General features: G+C 36.7%; 1 protein-coding gene across 1 annotated transcript in view; it reads left to right on the forward strand.

The window, feature by feature from the left end:
• The window catches only part of KCNMA1 (potassium calcium-activated channel subfamily M alpha 1), an 893,014-nt gene that overhangs the window by 617,965 nt on the left and 254,883 nt on the right, over positions 1-20,166 (forward strand). The window contains 3 exon segments of the mRNA XM_074296747.1: positions 5,300-5,375; positions 8,856-9,026; positions 10,652-10,743. Coding sequence (XP_074152848.1) covers positions 5,300-5,375; positions 8,856-9,026; positions 10,652-10,743 — 339 coding nt within the window.

The following is a 20,166-nucleotide window of genomic DNA, read 5'->3' on the forward strand; positions in this document are numbered from 1 at the left end:
GGCTAATTGGGGTTTCAGGGCACATAATATACCAACTAATATGGCTGGCTCCTTCTCTCCAATACAGTATACTTTAGTTTTGCTGTATAGCCCAAACTTTGACACTCCTGGATTGGGTAGGTGGTGCAGTGAATAGAGTGTCAGACTTGAAGTTTGAAGTCAGGACTTGTCTTCCTGAATTCAAATCCAGCCCTGAATAGTTCCTAGCTGGGTGACCCTGAGTAACTCACTTAACCCTGTTTGCCTTAATTCCCTCAGTAAAATGGAGAAAGAAATAGCAAATTACTCCACTATCTTTGCCGAGAAAACTCCAAATAGGATCATAAAGAGTCAAAAGTGACTAAAATGACTAAACAGCAACATTAAAAGTCCAAACTTACAGGATGAAAATTCATCTAAAAGGTAATTCTTAATGCTCAATAAATTTGCAATGAATGCTGCTGCTGATTAAAAAAAAAGAAAGAAATCCTATTAGAAGGTCCATCATATATTATTCTAGTATCATTAAAATTTTCTACATATGCCAGGAGCTCTCAAGGATACTTATAATTACTTATTATAGACCACTCCTCTGAATATTATGTGATAGCTAGATGACATATTGAACTGATGATATACTGGAACTGAGCTGGGAAAAAACCTGAGTTCAAATCCAGTCTCACACACTTATTAGTTGTATGATCCTGAGCAAATCATTTAATCTTGTTTGCTTCAGTTTCTTTATATGTAAAAGTGGGTATAATAATAGTACCTTCATTCCAGGGTTTTTTGTGAATATCAAATGAGATAATTATAAATTGTTTTGAAAACCCTAAAGCAGTGTGTAAATGATAGCTATTATTGTTATCAGGAGGCAGGTGCCTCAGTGGATAGAGTATTGGATCTGATATCACAAAGACTTGAGTTCAGATGTAACCTCAGCTATATGAAAGTCATTTAATCTCTATTTTCCTTAATCCACTGGAGAAGAAAATGGCAAACCACTCTAGTATCTTTGCCAAGAAAACCCCATAAACAATATGGTTCATAAGATCATGAAGAGTCAGGCATAATTTTACAATGCAACAATAATAAGAATAATTATTATTGTCCTCTTCCTCCTCCTTATCATCATTTGATAATTGTATGATCTAGTTGAAAGAGTCCTGGATTCCCAGAGAACCCAGGTTCAAATTTCATGCTCTGCTAATAACTCCCTGAATGTCCTTGGAGAAAGATTCTTAACCCTTCTGTGTGCCTCAACATGGTTATCTGTAAAATGAAGTTATAAGTAGCCTTTAAAGTCTCTTCTTATAATAATAAGTAACTTGTATATCACTTTAAGGTTTAAAGTATTTTTCACAAAATATTTCATGTGTGCCTCAAGTGAACAACCCTGTGAGATAGGGTATTCTCAAGCATCATTATGAATCCAGGTGGCAATATGAAAATGCCTTGGAAAATGTCTTTGGTTACTATTAGCCTTTGTGAATCTATAACTGCTGTCATGAACTTGGAAAAAGATTAGTGACATCCAAAACAGCCTCTAAGAAAAGGAAAGCTGTCCAATGCCTCAGTTCCTCTGTTTTTTTCTGCCTTGTTTTTTTTAAACTACTTATTCCTGTTCCGTAAGCACTCTGTCTTCTGCTACCTCTACTTTTTCCTTTTACCTTCCTCCTTCAAAGCCTAAAGGCCAATTTCAAGCCTTACCAAGATCAAGATTACTGACTGATTTGGGGTCCTAGTATCATTGGCCTCTGAGGTTTTCCAGCTACTTCAGTGTTGTGGGTAGCCAGGAGTCTGGATATAAGAGAGTCTGAGATAGAGGGAAAAAAATCACCTCCTTGTCAGCATAGATATATCTAATCAGCCCAGTGGAAATAACCATGGATGGTAGCAGGATTGTTTCCATGTCATACCCATGTCTAGTACAGACAAGTGAATACTGAATGAAATAAATTCAGATCTCTCACTGGAATCAACTGTGCCATCTGGAATCCTAATACAAGTGTCGTCTTTATGGCATAAGAGTTATTGAATGATCTCTGTTCCCTCTTTCAGATGGAGCAGGTTCAGGCTTTGGTTTTGGAGAACAGAATATTAAAGAACATTTTTCACTGAGAATTCTCAAGGAATTATTTTGGATCCAAGTATTTTTGGTGGCAGCATAGAAATATCCTTGCAAAATGCTTTTGGTTTTCCAAATATGGGATTTTATATCCAAAAGACCATTTCACAGCAAATTCTATATAATATCTGACTGAGAACGTAAAACTCTTTCTACTTTTGTAACATTTTATCATTTTATTCTTATTGTTCCTGCTCTTTTGTGATTGAGCAAAGATGGGAAAGGAAGTCTGCTCCTAAGTTTCTGTTTGCTCATCCATGACCTTGGAGCTAGCTATACAAGTGGGGCACCCAGTCCTGCAACATTTTACCTGCTTGCCCAATGGTCAGCCCTTTTTAGAATATTAGTTGGGTTTTGGTCATTCTTTCCAGAATAGAATGATCCCATGAATAGATTTATCTACCAATGGGATCTCCTTCTCTGCCTCCTACTCTGTCTAAGAGGTGAATGACCCCCAGAGGCTCTCTTTTTCTCATTCTCAGGAGATACATTCCAGTCCTATTATTGGGACCAAATTTATCCAGAAAGCTCTATCTTTCTCTTAGTATCTAGATGTCCTTTTGGTTGACATTCATAGGAAAATCCAAGTTTTAATCTCTTTATGGTTATAATAATAATAAGCATTTACACAGTGCTGTAAGTTTCACAGTGTAATTTACATATATTATCTCATCTGATCCTCATCACAACCTTGGAAGCTAGATGTTATTATTCCCATTTAAAGGAGGAGGAAACAGATTGAAAGTCACTGTAATTGACTTGCTTCTGGTTACACAGAAAGAAAATGTCTTATGTAGTATTTAAATTCCAATTTATCTATACTATACTATCCCAGAAGTGTTGGGTTTAAATGGGGGCCACTATACCATTCATGAAGATCTCTGTGGGTCAGATACTGATTTGGTAAATTATGTCTTAGTGGTTTTTTGTATTTTATTTATTGTATTTTTTTCTTTTTTATTGCATTTTCTTTATTAAAAAAACACATTTAAACTATTTATCATTTGAAATAGTTTCCAATTTTAAAAATCAGTTTGTGTTAGGTTCTTACTAAATGCTGAGTCGGTACTTAACAATTCTCTAGTTCACACCTTTGGTTCCAGCCTTTAAGGGGAGTTTACCCCTTTGAACTTTTGAGGAGGAGTTTACATTTGAAAAGAAGTTTACACAACCTTTAAAAGGAGCAAGTTCATTGGTTAAAGTAATTTTCCCATAAGCCCTTGAGTTCTCACACGCCCCTTCTTTGGGAGGATAAAAGAGACAACATTGGGCTGGAAGAAGTGAGTGTAGTCTAGAACAGAGTTGGGACAGCAGCCTGCAAGGAGTTAGTCTAGTCTGGGATTGAGTTGAGATGGCAGTCCCCAAGGACAATTTAGAGAGGACTGGACCTTTATAAGTTTGGACCATACTTGAGAGTGTTGTGAGGCAATGTGGCCTGTATGGGCCAGTATTGGGCAGTATGTTGACAATTCTGCACCATACTACCTGTCTCTGAGTTATCTGTAGGAACTACAATTGAGCAAATGCATCAAAGAGATTAAAACATTGAGATAGATGAATTAATTGAAATAATATGGTATATTAGGTAGAGGTAGCTCAGTGGGATAAGTAGAAAACTGGTCTCCAAGCTGGTCTCTCCTTTGATCCCTTCTATGATCTTGAACTTCTTAGAGTTCTAGGTAACTAATTCTAGTGACTTCTTCATATTCTAGGCAACACTACCAGACTTTATATTGGTCAGAAGGTGCCAACCTACATTGATAGAGGGAGCTTCCTAATTTAGGAGTCTCCTATCCTAATGAAATCAAAGTCCTAGTCTTTATCCTTATGTATTTGCCAGTATAGGTGATTCATAGATCTGTAAAACACTCTCTTCCTTCAAGAAGTTTGCAGTTGGGTTAGAGAGAAAAGACTTCTATACATGAAAAGCTGACTTAAAACATAAAACATAAGCAACAATAGAAAGGGCAGCTAGGTGGATAGAGTGACAGGCTTGGAGTCTTCCTCAATTCAAATCTAGCCTCAGACACTTGCTAGCTATGTAACCTCAGGTAAGTCACCTAACTCTGGTTTGCCTCAGTTCCTCATCTGTAAAAGGGGGACAAACTGAAAATGGCAAAACACGCCAGTATCTTTGCCAAGAAAACACCATGGAAAAAGTCCTTGGGATCACATAAAATAGGACATCATTGAATGACTGAGCAACAACAATAAAACTAGAAAACCAGTATATCACAAGACAGTATATGATTAATTACCAAAAAAGTAATTCAAAAAATAAATTAATTCCCAGAATAGAGATATCATTTTAGGTTAGAAAAAACTGGATGGGACTCACAGAGGCAGAAAGAAGATGAGAATAATATTCCAGATAGCCCTAGCATATGGGACAGAAGGAGGGGAGCACATGGTATTTGCAAGTTACAGTGACTAGACCACAACAGGAAGTTCATGTCCAGTATTAATGGAAGATGGTATTATTTTGTTCAAATTGTTGAGTAGCCAATTTGAGTACTTTGAACACTGTTCTGGGGAATGGTTGAAAGATTTTAAACTGGGAAAAATAAAAAGCAATAGGAAAGATCTGTGATTTCATCAAGATAGAGAATTCCTGGTATGGGAACTATTTGCACCAACTTAGATTGCAACTCATCTAGGAAGTCTTAGGTAATTGCTTGAAGCTTTTAAAGGTTAATAACCTCACTAAAGGCCACAGAGTTAGTGTCAGAGATGGGAGCTGAAATCAGGACTTCCTAACTACAAGCCTGATTCTATTCACTTTGCTATGAATTGCTGTAAGAGAATTATTTAAAGGAAGAATACAATGGCGGCAAAAAGCGACTGCATTGATAGCAAGTGAAGAGATGATAGTATAGTGCAAGATAGTGATATTGGGAACAAACACAAAGGGAAATCTGATTTTAATTTAATTAATTCAAATTCCTTTATTGCTCAGTTGCTTCTCTGGCTTTCAGAACTAACTCAAAACCTAGCTTTTTATCTCCCCCTTCTCTTTCTCTGTCTGCCCCGTCCCTCCTTTCCCAAGATTGAGAAAGTGTCAGGGAGTGCAGGGTCTGGGAGGGGACTTGCTTTCTAGTCATGACAGAGGCTGCTTGTGAGAGGTACTCATGCTCAAGTCCAGTGCCAGCTTCTCTTTGTAATGGCGCTGTCTTTGTGTTTTGGTTTGTACAGTAATTCTATCAAGCTGGTGAATCTGCTCTCCATATTTATCAGCACATGGCTGACAGCAGCTGGGTTCATACATTTGGTAAGTACCCAAGAAGACACATATTCCTAGTGGCTTTTGTGGGTCAGTCCCCATCCCCAAATTTAGTCTCCCAAATTGCTTAGCCTAAGATATAAACTTGGTGGGGCCATTGAATACGGAGAGGAGAGAAAAATGCAATTACACAGCTGTCCTATTTTCCAGCCTTCTACCCCCAAACTAGTTCCAAATGGTAAGTAATGTTCTTATCATTAACCTTGGTTTTTTAGGTTCAGCAATAGTGAAGTGCATTTTGAGTGAATAGCTGCAGGATCAAGGCATGGCCACAAGATGGCAGTAGCTCTTCACTAAACACCTGGGAAAGTAGCCTTTGGGAAAAAAAAATGGAATATCTGCCAAGTTTGAATGCTGTCTCTCAGAAAACAACAATTTGGGCTCCTTCTACTTCTATTTCTCCTTTTGGGAAAAAAAAGTAGCTTTGCTTCTTCTGACTGATGGCCAGTCCAGTTATTTTGTGTTTCACAATTGCATGTGTATATGTTTTAAGTAGAAAACTATGGATCGGACCCTTATCCTTATTAAGTTGATCAACATACATTTTATTGAGTGTGTGTCACGTACTTGTATTGAAGATAAAAAGAGAGAAAAAAACAGGCTCCCTACCCTCAAGAAGGTAATATTCTAAGGAAGGAAAAGTTACCAGTTGAACAAAGAATCCTGTGAATTCAAAATATATTTAGTGTAAATAGAAGGTAGTCACATGGGAAAAGGCATTTGACATTGGGAAGTCTTCTGTAGAAGATCCATGAAGAAAGCCCAGGGCAGCTGGGAGTCTCGGATTAGGAGGGAGATCCTTTGAGATATGAGAGATAGTCGGTGGAAATGTAGGGAATACAAAGATGAAGTGGTACCTGTGAAGGAGGTACAACAAAAAGACCCTAAATTCTGGCAGCACAACCCATCCCTACCAGATGTGTGAATCATGCACTGCAAGTGATTTCCTGTCTGTCATGATTCTTCCTGTTTTAAAGGCTTGGAAACTACTTATAGGATGCCCATCATGATATCCCCACCTGGAAGTAATCTCTCCTTTCTCTGGTACCCTCTTAGCACTGTAGCTCTCCCATGAACCCTGCCATTTATGTATTGGAGTTCTTTATGACCTTATATACTACTTAAGGTCAAAGATCTCATATATATCCCGAGGTTCCCCCATCACTTATTGTAGTATGTTGGTCATAGAATGCTCTAGTAATTTTCTCTAATTGAGTAACTGCTTGTTATTTGCTTGGCTCCTTTGTAATTATTTTTGTAAGGCAAAAAGGAGTTTAATATAAGCATAGAGCTTACTGTTGGGAGTTGATGGACAGATTTTGGGTCTTTTTCTATACTTACCTCTATTAGGGCATCCTTTTGAATAAAGTAACCTCTAACCAATGGACACATATGCCTAAAATACATAGAAACTAAGGTCCAATTTATAATTATCAGGGGGAGGGAGTAGAGACCATTATGGCCACAGGGAAAACACAAAAAAAAAAAACCCAAAAAAGTACCTGCCCTCAATGAGGAAGGGGAAAGAAGAGAGAGAGAATAATTATTTCTATATGTGTAGACATATACCTATATGTATATATGCTTATTCCTATAGAAATAAGCATATATACATATAGGTATGTGTCTACATATGTATGTATGCGTATCTATATATGTGTGTGTACACACACACACACACACACACACACACACACACAAAGTAAATGCTATTATTATTCCCATTTTGCATTTGAGGAAACTAAGGTAAATAAAGGTTATGTGACTTGCCCACGATCATACTGCTAACAAATATCTGAGATTACATGTGAACTCAGGTCTTTTCTGACTCCAAGTCCAGTGCTCCTATCCATTGTATTTACCCAAATGCCTCTTTGAGCCAACATTCTACTATGAAGTTTTCTTTGAGAGCAGACGTATGTTGCTCTCTTTTATTAAATATACTTCAGTGGTTCCCCATTACTTCTAAGAGCAAATATAAAGTTTTCTATTTAGCTTTTAAAATATTTTATTATTTAATCACAACTTATTTATCAATCCAGCATCACTGAACATTATATACTCTCTCTGATGGTCTTCAATCCAGATATACTAACTCCTTTCTTCTATAACATAAAAGCCCTCCTTTCCTTTAAGTTGTAACTGCAAGAAACTTTTCTTGGTCTTCTCCAATGTTAGTACCCTTCCTCAGATACCTCTATTTAACTACATTGTCTTTATTCTCTTTATATTTATTCTATATTAACTTAAATATATACTGTGGATTTCCCTGTTGGAATATAAACTACTTAAGAGAAAGCATTGTTTTATTTGTGCATTTTTATCTCTACCACCCAACATAGTGACTGACACATAGTAGGCACTTAATAAATACTAGTTGACTAGACAACATGTAAATAAAACATCCAAGATATATATGGAATGAATGCAATGTAATTTTGAGGGGAAATCTCTAGTAACTTGGGGCATATACCTAAGGAAGACATGATCTCATCTTTTCTGCCTTTCAGTATTGAAAGTTTCAACTGTTATTCATATGTGGCCTTAGGGTAGTGTTTTAGAGGTCAGAATAGACATAGAGGAACCAAGATCACTCATAGAAAATGGCAGCTGAAGAGCAAACTTAGAATCCTGGGGTGAATTTCCAAGCCCAGTAAAATGTTTCAGTTGAGCCTGAAGAGGGAAGTTCCTGTAAACTTTTAACAGACCTCCACTAAAGCTGGAATGTGGTTATGTCAATCATGATAGTTGGTAAACCACCATTAGATAGAGTTAAATTGATCAAGTAAGACTTATTTTCTGGGAATAACTTGGTGTTGGAGGCCAAATTTAAAGAAAAGAAGTCCCACTCACTGTTAACCATGGATAAGGCCATTTCTGCTTGAATGGTAGAATTCCTTGTTGTTTCCAGCAATGTGGTCTGGCTTTGAGGGATAGTATTTATTTGGTGCATCCATGTGGCACCTGTAACACTGTCAATCAGTCTCTAAGAGGAGAAAAGAATAAGTTATCTCTTTGAAAACAGTCAAAAATACAAGCAAGGCATCTTAGGTGAGGATCCATTGTTATTATGGTGAATGAGAGACCATGGCTTGGATCTATTTTGACAATAATGAAGCTCACAGACGATGTTAAGTCAAATAAAAAAAATCAAAATTAAGTGCCATAGAAAGTTGATCATGAAGTCACAATCAGTCAAATATTTGCAGACTAACGGTGAGAAGAAAAATGGACCAGTGTCCTTTTTCTCCTTCACATTCCTTTACTCATCAACTATCCCAAAACACATTTTATTAGTCTACTTCCTTGAGACTTACTCAGCTTGATCAAGAGGGAGAAGCGCCAATCTCAGGGGGAATGAAAGAGCAAGAAACAACTTGCTTGTAATAATCCTGTTTTATTCAGTTGTATATTTTGTTTTGTTTTGTTTTGTTTTTTCCTTGTCTAACTCATGTCCCTTTATTATAGGTGGAGAACTCAGGGGATCCATGGGAAAATTTCCAAAATAACCAGGCTCTAACATACTGGGAATGTGTCTATTTACTAATGGTTACAATGTCCACTGTTGGTTATGGGGATGTTTATGCAAAAACCACCCTTGGCCGTCTCTTCATGGTCTTCTTCATCCTCGGGGGACTGGTAAAATCTCTTTTTATTATGATGATGATATTTACAATCATTAATATTGTTGATTATTTATTTCCCTAAAAGCCTTATACTACTTATACTCAGTGACTACATTAGAAGCAAATGATTGCCTTAGTTTTATATTCCGCTAAAGTAAATGAGAGCACAGTTATGACTTTTCAGCATATTTTGGGGGCTGTTATATATGACTTGTTTTCTACAGACAAGGATTTATGTAAACCAGACCCATTGCCCTTGTCTAGAGATATTCATTTAATTCCAAATGAACCTAAATGTCTTAAGGAAATAATGCATGGGAATAAGGAGAGAGCCCTCTGGACAGTAATGTAATTTGCAGCCCACTCCTTGGTAGCAACAACTGTGATTACAGAGTGCTGTTAGAAGTTATCAATACTTCTTAGACAGGTTGCGGTTTCAAAAGCTCTCCCCCTCCCTCAATGTTCCTCCCCTTGACTTCCAACAAACACTGTGGCTTGGGTCTGCTCTAAGAGTTAGACAGTGACAAATCCTGATAAGCCTTGCCCATTTGGATACCATTATGCAGTAATGATGATCTCCTAGTTGGCCATGTTAAGTACTAGCACAAACACATTTTGATCTTTTCCCTTTTAAGTCACAGAGTTTCATAATTTTTTTCTGGCCCATGCATATATTTACATAGCAGTAAAATATCTGATTTTTGTTATGCTGTCACTGGGGGGGGGGGAAGGGGAGGAAGAGGAGGGAAGTGCTTAAAACAATTCAATGGTTACTTGATTTTGTCTTTGAAACCAGCCAAATTTATGTTTAGATTTTTGCTCTCTACAAGGTAAGTGATTAAAATCCTAATTCTCCTCCAGCAGACCCTTTTATACACTGCACACACATTTATAATTCTTATATGCATACATATCTCTCTATACTGTATGTATATGACATATACATTTGTAATATGTATATAAATGAATATGTGCACGTGTATATCACCCAAACATTTCTTTAACATACATAAAATCCTGACAGGTCACAGGACCTAGCTGTTGGGAAGCAGGTTCTAAGAGTATCCAGCCACAACTCAATTGTTTGTTGGACAAAACATGGCAGATTTGTTCGTCTCCTTGCTACTTTTTTTTTCTCTCATGTAATCTCTGGCAACCCCTTTTATGTCTTTTGATTCTTTATTTTTAAAAGATTTGAAAAAAAGTTTAATTGATACTTATTATTCTTGATGTCTCATGGGCCCATTCTGGTTCATTTTTGAATTTTAATTATCAAACAAAAGATTCTTAGCTTATAGATAAGTTTTAAATTTTTTATCTCATTTTTACAGCATATAACTTCACTTTTCCCCCTCTTTGTGGAAACAGAGCTAGATGACAATTTGATTTTATTTTGTTACCACTTTACTTTATGTGATGTTCCCCCCATCTTTAAATGTTTTAGTTTTCTAGATTTGTGTCTTCCTAAAAGCCAACATTTTGTGTTTTCAAGATTTTCCCTTTTTTGTGTTTTTTGTCATTTTTAAAAACATCTTCATCGATCTAATCCTTTTACATTTTCAGATCTTAACCCCCGCACCCCACCTTTCTTTGACCTCTCTTTTTAGTCTTTTCTTCTGTCTCCTATCTTTTCCTTAGGCCATGTTTGCCAGCTACGTCCCTGAAATCATAGAGTTAATAGGAAACCGCAAGAAATACGGTGGTTCCTATAGTGCGGTTAGTGGAAGAAAGTAAGTACGTCAAGAGGCTTCGCTGCGGCTAGAGCAGTAGAATCCTCTCTGCATGCCATTTTCTTTTTTTTTTTTTTTTTTTTCCTCTTGTTTCTTTGTTTCATGCATGTAGGCAATGTTTGCCCGCTACGTACCCGAAATTGCTGCTCTCATCCTGAATCGGAATAAATTCGGAGGAACTTTTAACAAACATGGAGGCAGAAAGTAAGTCAGTTTCATCAAGACAAAGGTGTGATTGTGCAATTCTAGGTGATGGCGCCTGATCCCAGCTTCTCTACAAGCCTCTCCATCACACTGGTGTTTTGTCAGGTGGAGGTGTAGGGGACACACGGTGGAGTATGATGGCCAATTTTATTTCCTTCCTCCTCCCCTATTAAGAAAGTGGTCACAAGTTGTTCTAAAGACCTGGACCATGCTAAGGCACCAGTCCCAATATAATGCCCTTATTTTTATCCAAGAAAAATTTAGAATTCATCCATCAAGTGACTTCAGGTTATCATGGTCATTTCTGAGACGATCCCTACTTTTCTTCTTTGACAATCTGGATAATCTCATTCTGATTTTAAGCAATTCTGATTCCTAAAAATCAAAGAATTTGAAAATAAAAAGCTTCCATTAAACAAACAAACAGAGTTCTAACTTTCAGGTTAAAAAAAAAAAACTCAAAGAAAACTCTATTTTCTCTCTTTAGTTTTATTTTGTGAGGAAAAGTCATGATATAACAGGCAGCCATACTCTAGAATTGGAAGGTGATAAAATTATTTTCACCATTGTGGTTATTTGTAGGAATGGTTATCATATGGGACTAACTTTTGACCTTATTAACCTAATACAGAAAAAAGCAAATCCTCATTTCAAAGAAGTTGCTTTAGTCAGATGAGACAGAACTGGTGAGATAACATTAAATTCAAGTCATTGGTACTGAATGAAACTCTGGGTGAATTCTTTGACCTCACAAATGAATGCTTAGCTCTTAAGGGAATTCTGAAATGGATGTAGGTTATACCTTAGTATCAAAATGTGGGCCTAGTGTCAAGCCAACTCTTTTCTTCTAAGTAAATAGCAATAGGATAACTATTCTGTATTGAAGTATCATTACCACTTCAATAGGTCTCCCATGAACTGTTTGAGGTAGATTTTCCCAAGGAAACAAAATAAATGTTCCTTTACATTTCTAATGATGGCTTCCCAGTGTCACCAGGACCATAACAGATCACCATGGAAAGCTTTACCCCCTGTTTGTGATTCTTCCTCACCCTGCCTTCCTCCTTGAGCTCAGGTGGCTAGTCTACCATTCAGAAAATGAAATGGTGGAAAATGGATCATTTTCTTGAACTGTCCCCAAGAGATTTGTTTCTTTTCCAAAAGAAAAAAAAAAAAAATATATATATATATATATATATATATATATATGTATGTATGTACTAGAGAAGAGTCCAGTTGGCATTTTTTCATTGGAAACCACAATTCTTCCACCTTCTCATTACCATAGCCATCCCATTCAGATGACCTAATAGTGCTGCATGGGAATGGAACCAAGTCGTTGGATAGATCCAAATTGTTCCAGAGAGCCCCATGTCCCCCCTCACACAAGCTGGAAAGCAAACATTCCATCTGCTAGGGGGACAACTGGGAATAGCTCACAAAATAAAAGGTATCCAAAATGTCCTAGGACTCCTCAATTTGCTACCATAATTGAAAGTTAGTAAAGTTGATGCAAAATTGCCTGTGACCTGTTTGTCAGATAAGGAAGGATTAAATGTAAGTTATGACCCTATTGCATACTTTAAAAACATACCCAAGCCACCAAACAACAGCCATATGTCTACACAAACCATTTCTCCCTTCACCCTCTACCTCCAACCACATATGGATACAGAAAACCAAAACACTACCTAGGTAAACTACTTTCACCGAGGGTGAATGCTTTCTCAAAATATCTTTCCATCTCAGATTTGGGTGGCCCTGGTAGGGAGGGGCCTACCCTATTGAGTAACCCATGAAAGACCTTTCAAATCAAACCTTCACTCAACAACCCTCTGCTGTTTCCTTGACTTTCAATTTTGACCTTTACTCTGTCTCTTACTTAGATCCTAGGCTTCCTGCAGCTTTTTTTTTCTTTGCTTCATTATCTTTTATCACTGTTTTTCATCTGGCTTTCTCTTTTTTTCTTCTTAAACTCCCTTTATTAATATGTACTTTTGTTTTGAAAATTCTTTCTCGGTCACCATCACCCATAGATCCTGTTGACTGAGAGTCAGTTCTGTCATCAGCACATGGACTGTTCAATTTACTTTACGCATTGTTTCCTGGTTCAAAAGCTAATTACTAAGTAGTTTAAAGAAGCCCTTTGGTCACTTAGATCTTTCATCAGAAAATATAAGCTTGGGAAAGGCACAGTCATAAAGGGCCATTAGCACCCATTGTTTGATGTTGTTTTTTCCAGTCAGGAGAACAAGATTGATGAAATGTTATGTTTGGCCAAAATTTGAGTTTTCGTTTGGAATTCAGTGTTGAGAGAATGGGCTGTCAGAACCAATAAGTTTTCCTTCGCTTGGGATATGGGCATGTGGTAGTAATTAGCAATATAAGGTCTTTAGTTGAGCAACCAAGCATAGTTTCTGGCAGCCAACATAATGAGAAACTACAGTTGTTCTATTTCTAATGTCAAAAAGTTTCCAGATAAAATTAAATGCATTTGCAAAATGAAAGCAGTTAAACTTTGGTGAAAGATATAGCTTGGATTCTTAAAATAGCACATTGCTCTCTGAATTTTTGTGTGGGCATAAGTATGTACGTCTTCATTTTTGCATGCACATACAGACACCCCTCTTCCAAAAACTTAATCAAACCTGACTGCCTCAGAAACCAATTAAAACCTATGCATGATGTAGGTATCTCCTTGCAGAGGGGTGGTTTGGGCAGAAATAACCCTAATAATGATGTATTAACTTGTCAGAAAACTCAAAGTAGTTTTGAGTAATGTCATTATCTCAAGATTTCATCTACATCGCACTGGACTCAAACTGGAAAATGTGGTCAGAAAGCTCAATGTCTGACCTGACACCATATCTCAGGATATTTGGAAATTTGAGAGCTGCGTTTTAAAATTCTCATCCAGATGTTTGGCATAATGTAAGCACAGCTTGCCTCTCCCCAGAACATCCCTTTTATCAAGGCCCCAAGGTGCTATATATTACCATTTATATCAATATATCCCACCTCCTTTCTCATAGGAGGTCATCGCCCAATACTGAAAAGTATCATTTCAGGGGTCACTAATAAGCGTACAGTTCTGAGGGCAGGCTTGGTTGTTTGCTTAACCTAGAAGCCTTGGGTGTACACAAAAGTAAGTTTCCACATCTGGGTATTTGCAATGGAAGTGTTCAATTTGGGACTGGAACAGATTGGGAAAGCCTCAATCTTAGCAAAGCACAAATAGGAAGCACAGAGTGAGGTACCTTGAGAATGTTCAGCCATTGAAACCTGAGCTCTGGGCTTTAAGAGCAGAGTCTCTGTCTACACATGTACTCTTTCTTCTCTAGTTCACCATTGCTATGTCATGTTTTTGAGGAATCTTGATCAGAATGGAGCAGAATGGTAGGAGTTGACTAGGGTCACTTTCTGTGGGTTTCCATAGCTTTCCCCCAAAGTTTCCCATCTAGGCACTTAGAAGGTGCGGTGGAGAACATTGTTCTTGGAGTTAGGAAAACTTGGGTTTGAATCTCGACTTAGGATTCTGATTCACACATTTTACTAGCTGTGTGATCCTGGCCAAGTTACTTCTCAAGGCCTCAGTTTCCTGTTCTGTAAGAATAAAATGAAAATAGCACTTTCTTTACAAAATTGTTGTGAGGATTGAATGAGCTAAAGTATACAAAGCAATTTGCAAATCTTAAAGAGCTATACAAATGTTACTCATTAATATTAATATTGCTCTCCTCTTCTTCCTCCTTTTTTTCTTCTCCACTTTCTCTTCCTCCTCCTTAACATGGGTGACTCAGCTTGATTGCAGTTATTTTGAAAAAAACTAATCAGAGCATAGCCTGGGTTCACATGGGTAGAAACAATGAAAAATTAGAATAATTGCTTGATAATTCAAATTTACCTCGTTTAGAATTTGTCCTCAAAGGACAAATCAAGGATACCATTTTAGACTAGTGACTTCAGTTAGAGAACTATCCAGAAGTGGGCTCCTAACAGTTAGTCTGCCATGACTTGAATACAATGAATTTGAATTTTGGATGATAGGAGTGAAAGATAGGGAAGAACTGGATTGGATTCTTATTGTATTCCCAGGCAAATAAATAGAAGAAGAAATGTCCTTCTTCAGCTTTTGAAGGTACAGAGGAGAGAAGAATAAATGACAAAAGGATAAGGATAAAGGATAAAGGAGGCAGGAAACTACAGGTTTTAAAATTTGTAATATATGGTCCACTTAAGCTAGATAAAAGAAATTACACTGGGCAGCTTTGGTGTGAAAGTAGTCCTCTCCTCAAGAGGAGGTTGCAGTACCAAAATCTTGTGACAGCTTATTTTTATCTCCTCTTCCTACTTTTTTTTTTAAAAAAATATACAAGAAATATATCCCATCTGTAAAATGGGGTTAATAATACCTTTCTTAACTAATGACAAGTTGAATTGAACCAGGTGTTCTTTTTACAGTTTCCTCCAATTCTAAGATTTATGATTGGTGTTCAATTCTACATGTCCTTATTTACTCATATATCTATGGTTAGAACAAACTTTAATTCTTATCTGCTTTATCCTTCCATGTACATTTTTCCATGCCTTCCACTGCCTATCCTTGCTGGTAGGAGCACCACTACATGAAATGAGAACACTACAACTTACAAGAAGTCATCCAGCTCCGTTAATTTAGGGTCTATGAGAATAAGGGAATATTAGAACATTTCCTCTTTACTACCCACAGCTTTCTTTAATTTTATCATTTTTGTTGGATCAAAAGCTGCCATTGATAACATATCAGAAAGGATGTGGGGGAAAAGGCATGTGATAAAAAAATGGAATCCATACATGAACCACAATTTATGCTTTTATTAATACTTTGTCTCTTCCATCAAAAAAATCATATACAACTTGGGTAAAAACCTCTGGTTATCTATATGGCAGAAAGATAGCTGTAACCCATATCAGTAATACTAACTAGCCCAAGATATATTAAGTAGCATGAGATATGAATAAAATGTTCCATGTGAAAAGGAAGTTCCCTAGAGTTAGTTTCTCTGTCAGTAATGTTTATTAAGTTTGGGTAGGGAACATATTCTTTGACATTATAGATTAACAGGCCTTTGATCTTTTAGTTTATTCTCTATTTTTTTTTTTGGTTGGGAAGTAGAAAAATGTTATTTTCCCTGGATTGTGATTTTCTAGCCATTGCAATCAATTCATATCTAGAGAACCTATTATTGAAGCTTTCTACAAGAATTTCTTCCTTGATCATTTATAAATGCTGTTTTTTAAGGCCAGCTCTTAGAAGGCTATTTTTCCCCCTTAAATCCAGAACTCCTTTGCTAGAAATTAGGGTAATCTGATACCATCTAGCTGGTAATATGTTCAAGCCTCATCCTCACTGTCTCTTTCTCTTATTAAGCACTGGAAAAAGAAGATATTTTAACATATATTCCATTTAGAAATTTCTTACAGTATTTTAAGTAAAATTGAATGTTTTGCAAAGAGCATCAAAGAAAAATAGCTAAAATATTTATCATAGGGAATAACTTGGAGCAATATATAAAGAAATAGAAATATTTGGAGCAAGATGTAAACTATAAATGCATAAGTACAATTAGAAGATGCTCACTAAATCTTATCTAACATCAATCACTACCTAATGTAATTTTGATTTTATCCCCATGGTGTGAATCTTTTAACTTTTAACTATACTTTCCTAGAAGATGTGTACCTTTCTGGCATTCTTTCTCTGACCATCAAACAGCTATATGGTACTTTAATACCCCTAGAATTTTTCTGCCATTAGGGTTTTGAAATCACCCAGAGAGACAATGCTAAATGTCTGTTTATAAATTAAGGGGAAAACACTTCTATTTGTACTTCCAAATTCCCTACTAATATCTATATTTCTGGTCAGGCAAGGAAAACAAAAACAAGAAATGAATTGAAAGTTATACCTTAGGTTCATAAGATTATCCTATGATTATCTTTTCCTTAGTTAGAAAAAAAGTACTTTTTCCACTTTTTTTTTTCTTTTTAAGATTTCTTCCTGTTCCCTCTCATCTTTAATGCCTCATAAATCTACAAGTTACATCACTTTTTCAAATAGAAATTTAGCTTGCTCAGCAAAATTCTTTCTGAAGGAAAAAAAAAGTGTCATTAAAAACTCAGTTAGTTGTGAAATTTTAATTTTTAAATAGAATTTTGCAAGTTTCCTAAACACATGCATTGTGATTTTCTTAACAAAAAGGAAAAAGTTTATATACTTCCAAAAGATCAGAGGTTAGGTTTCAGGAAGTCTGTGAACTTGCATGGGGGGTGGGAGAGGTTCAGTTTTTTCCCTAATTCCTAACTGAAATTTAACATTTCTTTAATTTATTTAAAAACATCAATCTGAGAAAAGGTTCAGTAGCCTACCAAAAAGAGTACATATCACATAACAGGTTAGAAATCCCTTTTCTAGATTTATGAATTCCCATCCTTCTAGAAGATCCCCAAAGATCCTGTAACTTAATTTGGCAGCCTGCTAAAATACCTAGCCAGCCACACTGGTGGGAAGTTGTTCAGAATTAACTTAAATCTATGTCACTGCTATTTAAATCCATGATTGACAGAGGTGCTATAATCACTCCAAGATGATATTCTCATTTAATGTGTGCACCTAACAGAGGGCAGGACTGAGGCATAGAAATAAGGTTCAGAGAGTAATTTAACTGAGGGCTGAGAAACACAATCTTCCTCCTACCTCCTGTTTGTACATCATTTCTTGGGCAGCTCTCACTCATGCTTCCCAACTTGGGCTGTAATGGGGTGGACTGCTCATGTGAATGATGTTTTCTGCGAGATGTCATTGACAATTTCTGAATCATAGACATTTCGTTAATCCCCCTAAGATACTGCTTTAGTTGAAATGTGTCTGAAGCTTTTCATTTTACACAAACTTCAATTCCTTGTCAAATAAACCATTAAGTTCTCCGATTCTGAGGCTCATGTGACTTCCCAACTCTTCTCCTCAGCAATTTCTTCATATTTCTAGATTTTAAAAGCCATAAATTAGCAAATCATCAACATATCATCAGGAAAAAACGTTTGGTAAGGATTCCATTGAGAAGAAAACATAGACCTCAATAACTGATCTTCACAAAGATATGAAGAATTGTAGACAGACAGATATAGTAAATAAGAAGACAAACAGATAATTTGAGTTGACAGGACATGTTGGATTGATTAAGCATTCTGCTTTGATTAAGACTGAACTTTTTTAAGGAAAAAAAAAAAGAGGAGGGAGAGCTCACCCTAATACCCTAGAAAAAATGACACTTTAACTACTTCTGAAATCCAGTACTGTGGGTCAGAGACCAAAAGCAAGCGATATTAGATGCTGTATTATATCGTGTAATATGCCAGATATTACTTTCCAACAAAATGAGAGTGTAACCTGAGAGCAGAACGTGGCCTATTGTCTGGGCCTGGATATGGATGCCTCTTTCTTTCCATCTGCTTTGCATTCCTTTAAACCCCTATCTTCAGCTCCTCTCAAATATGAAATCCTATTTAGGAAGACTTAAAAATTGGATGCATATTAAATCAACTGCCAGATAACTCTAATGGAATGAAGACGTGTCTCTCCACTCCCCCTCCCCCCATAATTTGCCTCTGTCTCCCTTTTTTTTCACATACTCATCAACGTGCTATAGCTATTGTTCTGAAAAGGAGGGATGGAAATGTAGGCGGGTAATATGCTAGGCGAATTTTCAAGTCACTTCCATGCTTAGAGTTTTCTCTCAAATAGCTTTATTTCCTTTAAGGGGGAAAAATAACAATCTCTCATTTCTGATTAGCAACCCCCAGGCTTGTTCACTACCTATCCTTTCCTTGAATAAGGAATACCAGCCAAATGTAAATTTGTCATCAGAAGGACTGATGAAATCACCTGAAAGTTTGTCCCATTGAATAGTTTATTCCTTCCCATTTAATCAAAACACTTTGAGAGTGAAAGCCATCATGATGGAACCAAAGAGTCAATATGGCAGGCAACACTCATCTGAGAAGGTATTCAGTGTGAATCCATTTCACTACAACTTCTTTTTCTCAGCAAGAGCTAGTTCCAGAGAAACCAGTGAGCATGGAAATTGAGAGAAGCACCTAAATGACAGAAGTTTTGCTAGAAGGGGCTGATCTTTGGTTAGTAACTCTTTTTCTAGATAGAACAATCCTGCCATTGTGTGATTGGAGCCATACTTTAATCAACCTAGAGCATTATTAATGAGAAATTCTCCCAAACAGTACAAATGTTATCTGTTTTTTAGTTTGTATTTGTTATTTCGTCTGAGTGCATTGGTAGAAGTACCTAGAGGTTAAACGACTTGGGATACTCAGATATAGAGTTGCCATCCAGTCCAACTCTCATTTAAAGTATGAAAAAAATGGAACCCAGAAGAAGTGCAACTGAGATAACACAGATAGTAAATATCAAAATAGAAGTTGCACCCTACTCTTCCGACTTCAGTTTCATCATTTTTTCTCTCTCTCTAATCCCCTGTCCAAGTAACATATCACACAGCTTAGTAACAGAGGTGGCATTTAAAGCCATGTCTTCCTGGATATTTTTAGGTCTCTATTAGGTTGCCCATAAATCAATAAGTAGATATCTTTGAATAGAATGAAGACATGTCTCAATAAAATAAATACTAAAGTAAATAACTAAATATAATAAAGTCACCTCAGAAAAATAATTGCTAATGTAGCAAAGTATATTAGAGGTAAATAATTGCTCACTTAAGAGCATTCTGTGCCAGAGATATTAAGGAGGGAGTCACTTAGGCTTAATACAAAAATAATAAGCACTCCCAACCCATGAAAAACTATTGCAAACAACACAGGGGAAAACAACAATAAGAAGGATGAAGAATTGGAAGGATAAGAGCAGTAGCTGAAAATGTAATTGATTCTGCTGTGTTAATGCTACAGGAAGGTCTGCCCTACAAAGCTTCATCAGAAACCTTTTCCTGTAGCATGTTCTGTTCCTGCATGTTACAGCACCCACAGGTTCTGTGACATGTGTGTTGCAAGTGTGGGAGCTCTGCTATGTAGATGTGTGTGGTGACTTCTTGCAGTGTATGATGTGAGCTCTCTCTGTGAATCCAGCAGTGGTGACTGATTTGGCCACTGGACCAGAAAGAGGATGGGGCAGGAAAGGAGGTACCAACCCCTTGTATTGAGCAGATT

This window comes from Sminthopsis crassicaudata, chromosome 2, assembly GCF_048593235.1.
Source record: "Sminthopsis crassicaudata isolate SCR6 chromosome 2, ASM4859323v1, whole genome shotgun sequence".
NCBI classification, from domain to species: Eukaryota; Metazoa; Chordata; class Mammalia; order Dasyuromorphia; family Dasyuridae; genus Sminthopsis; species Sminthopsis crassicaudata.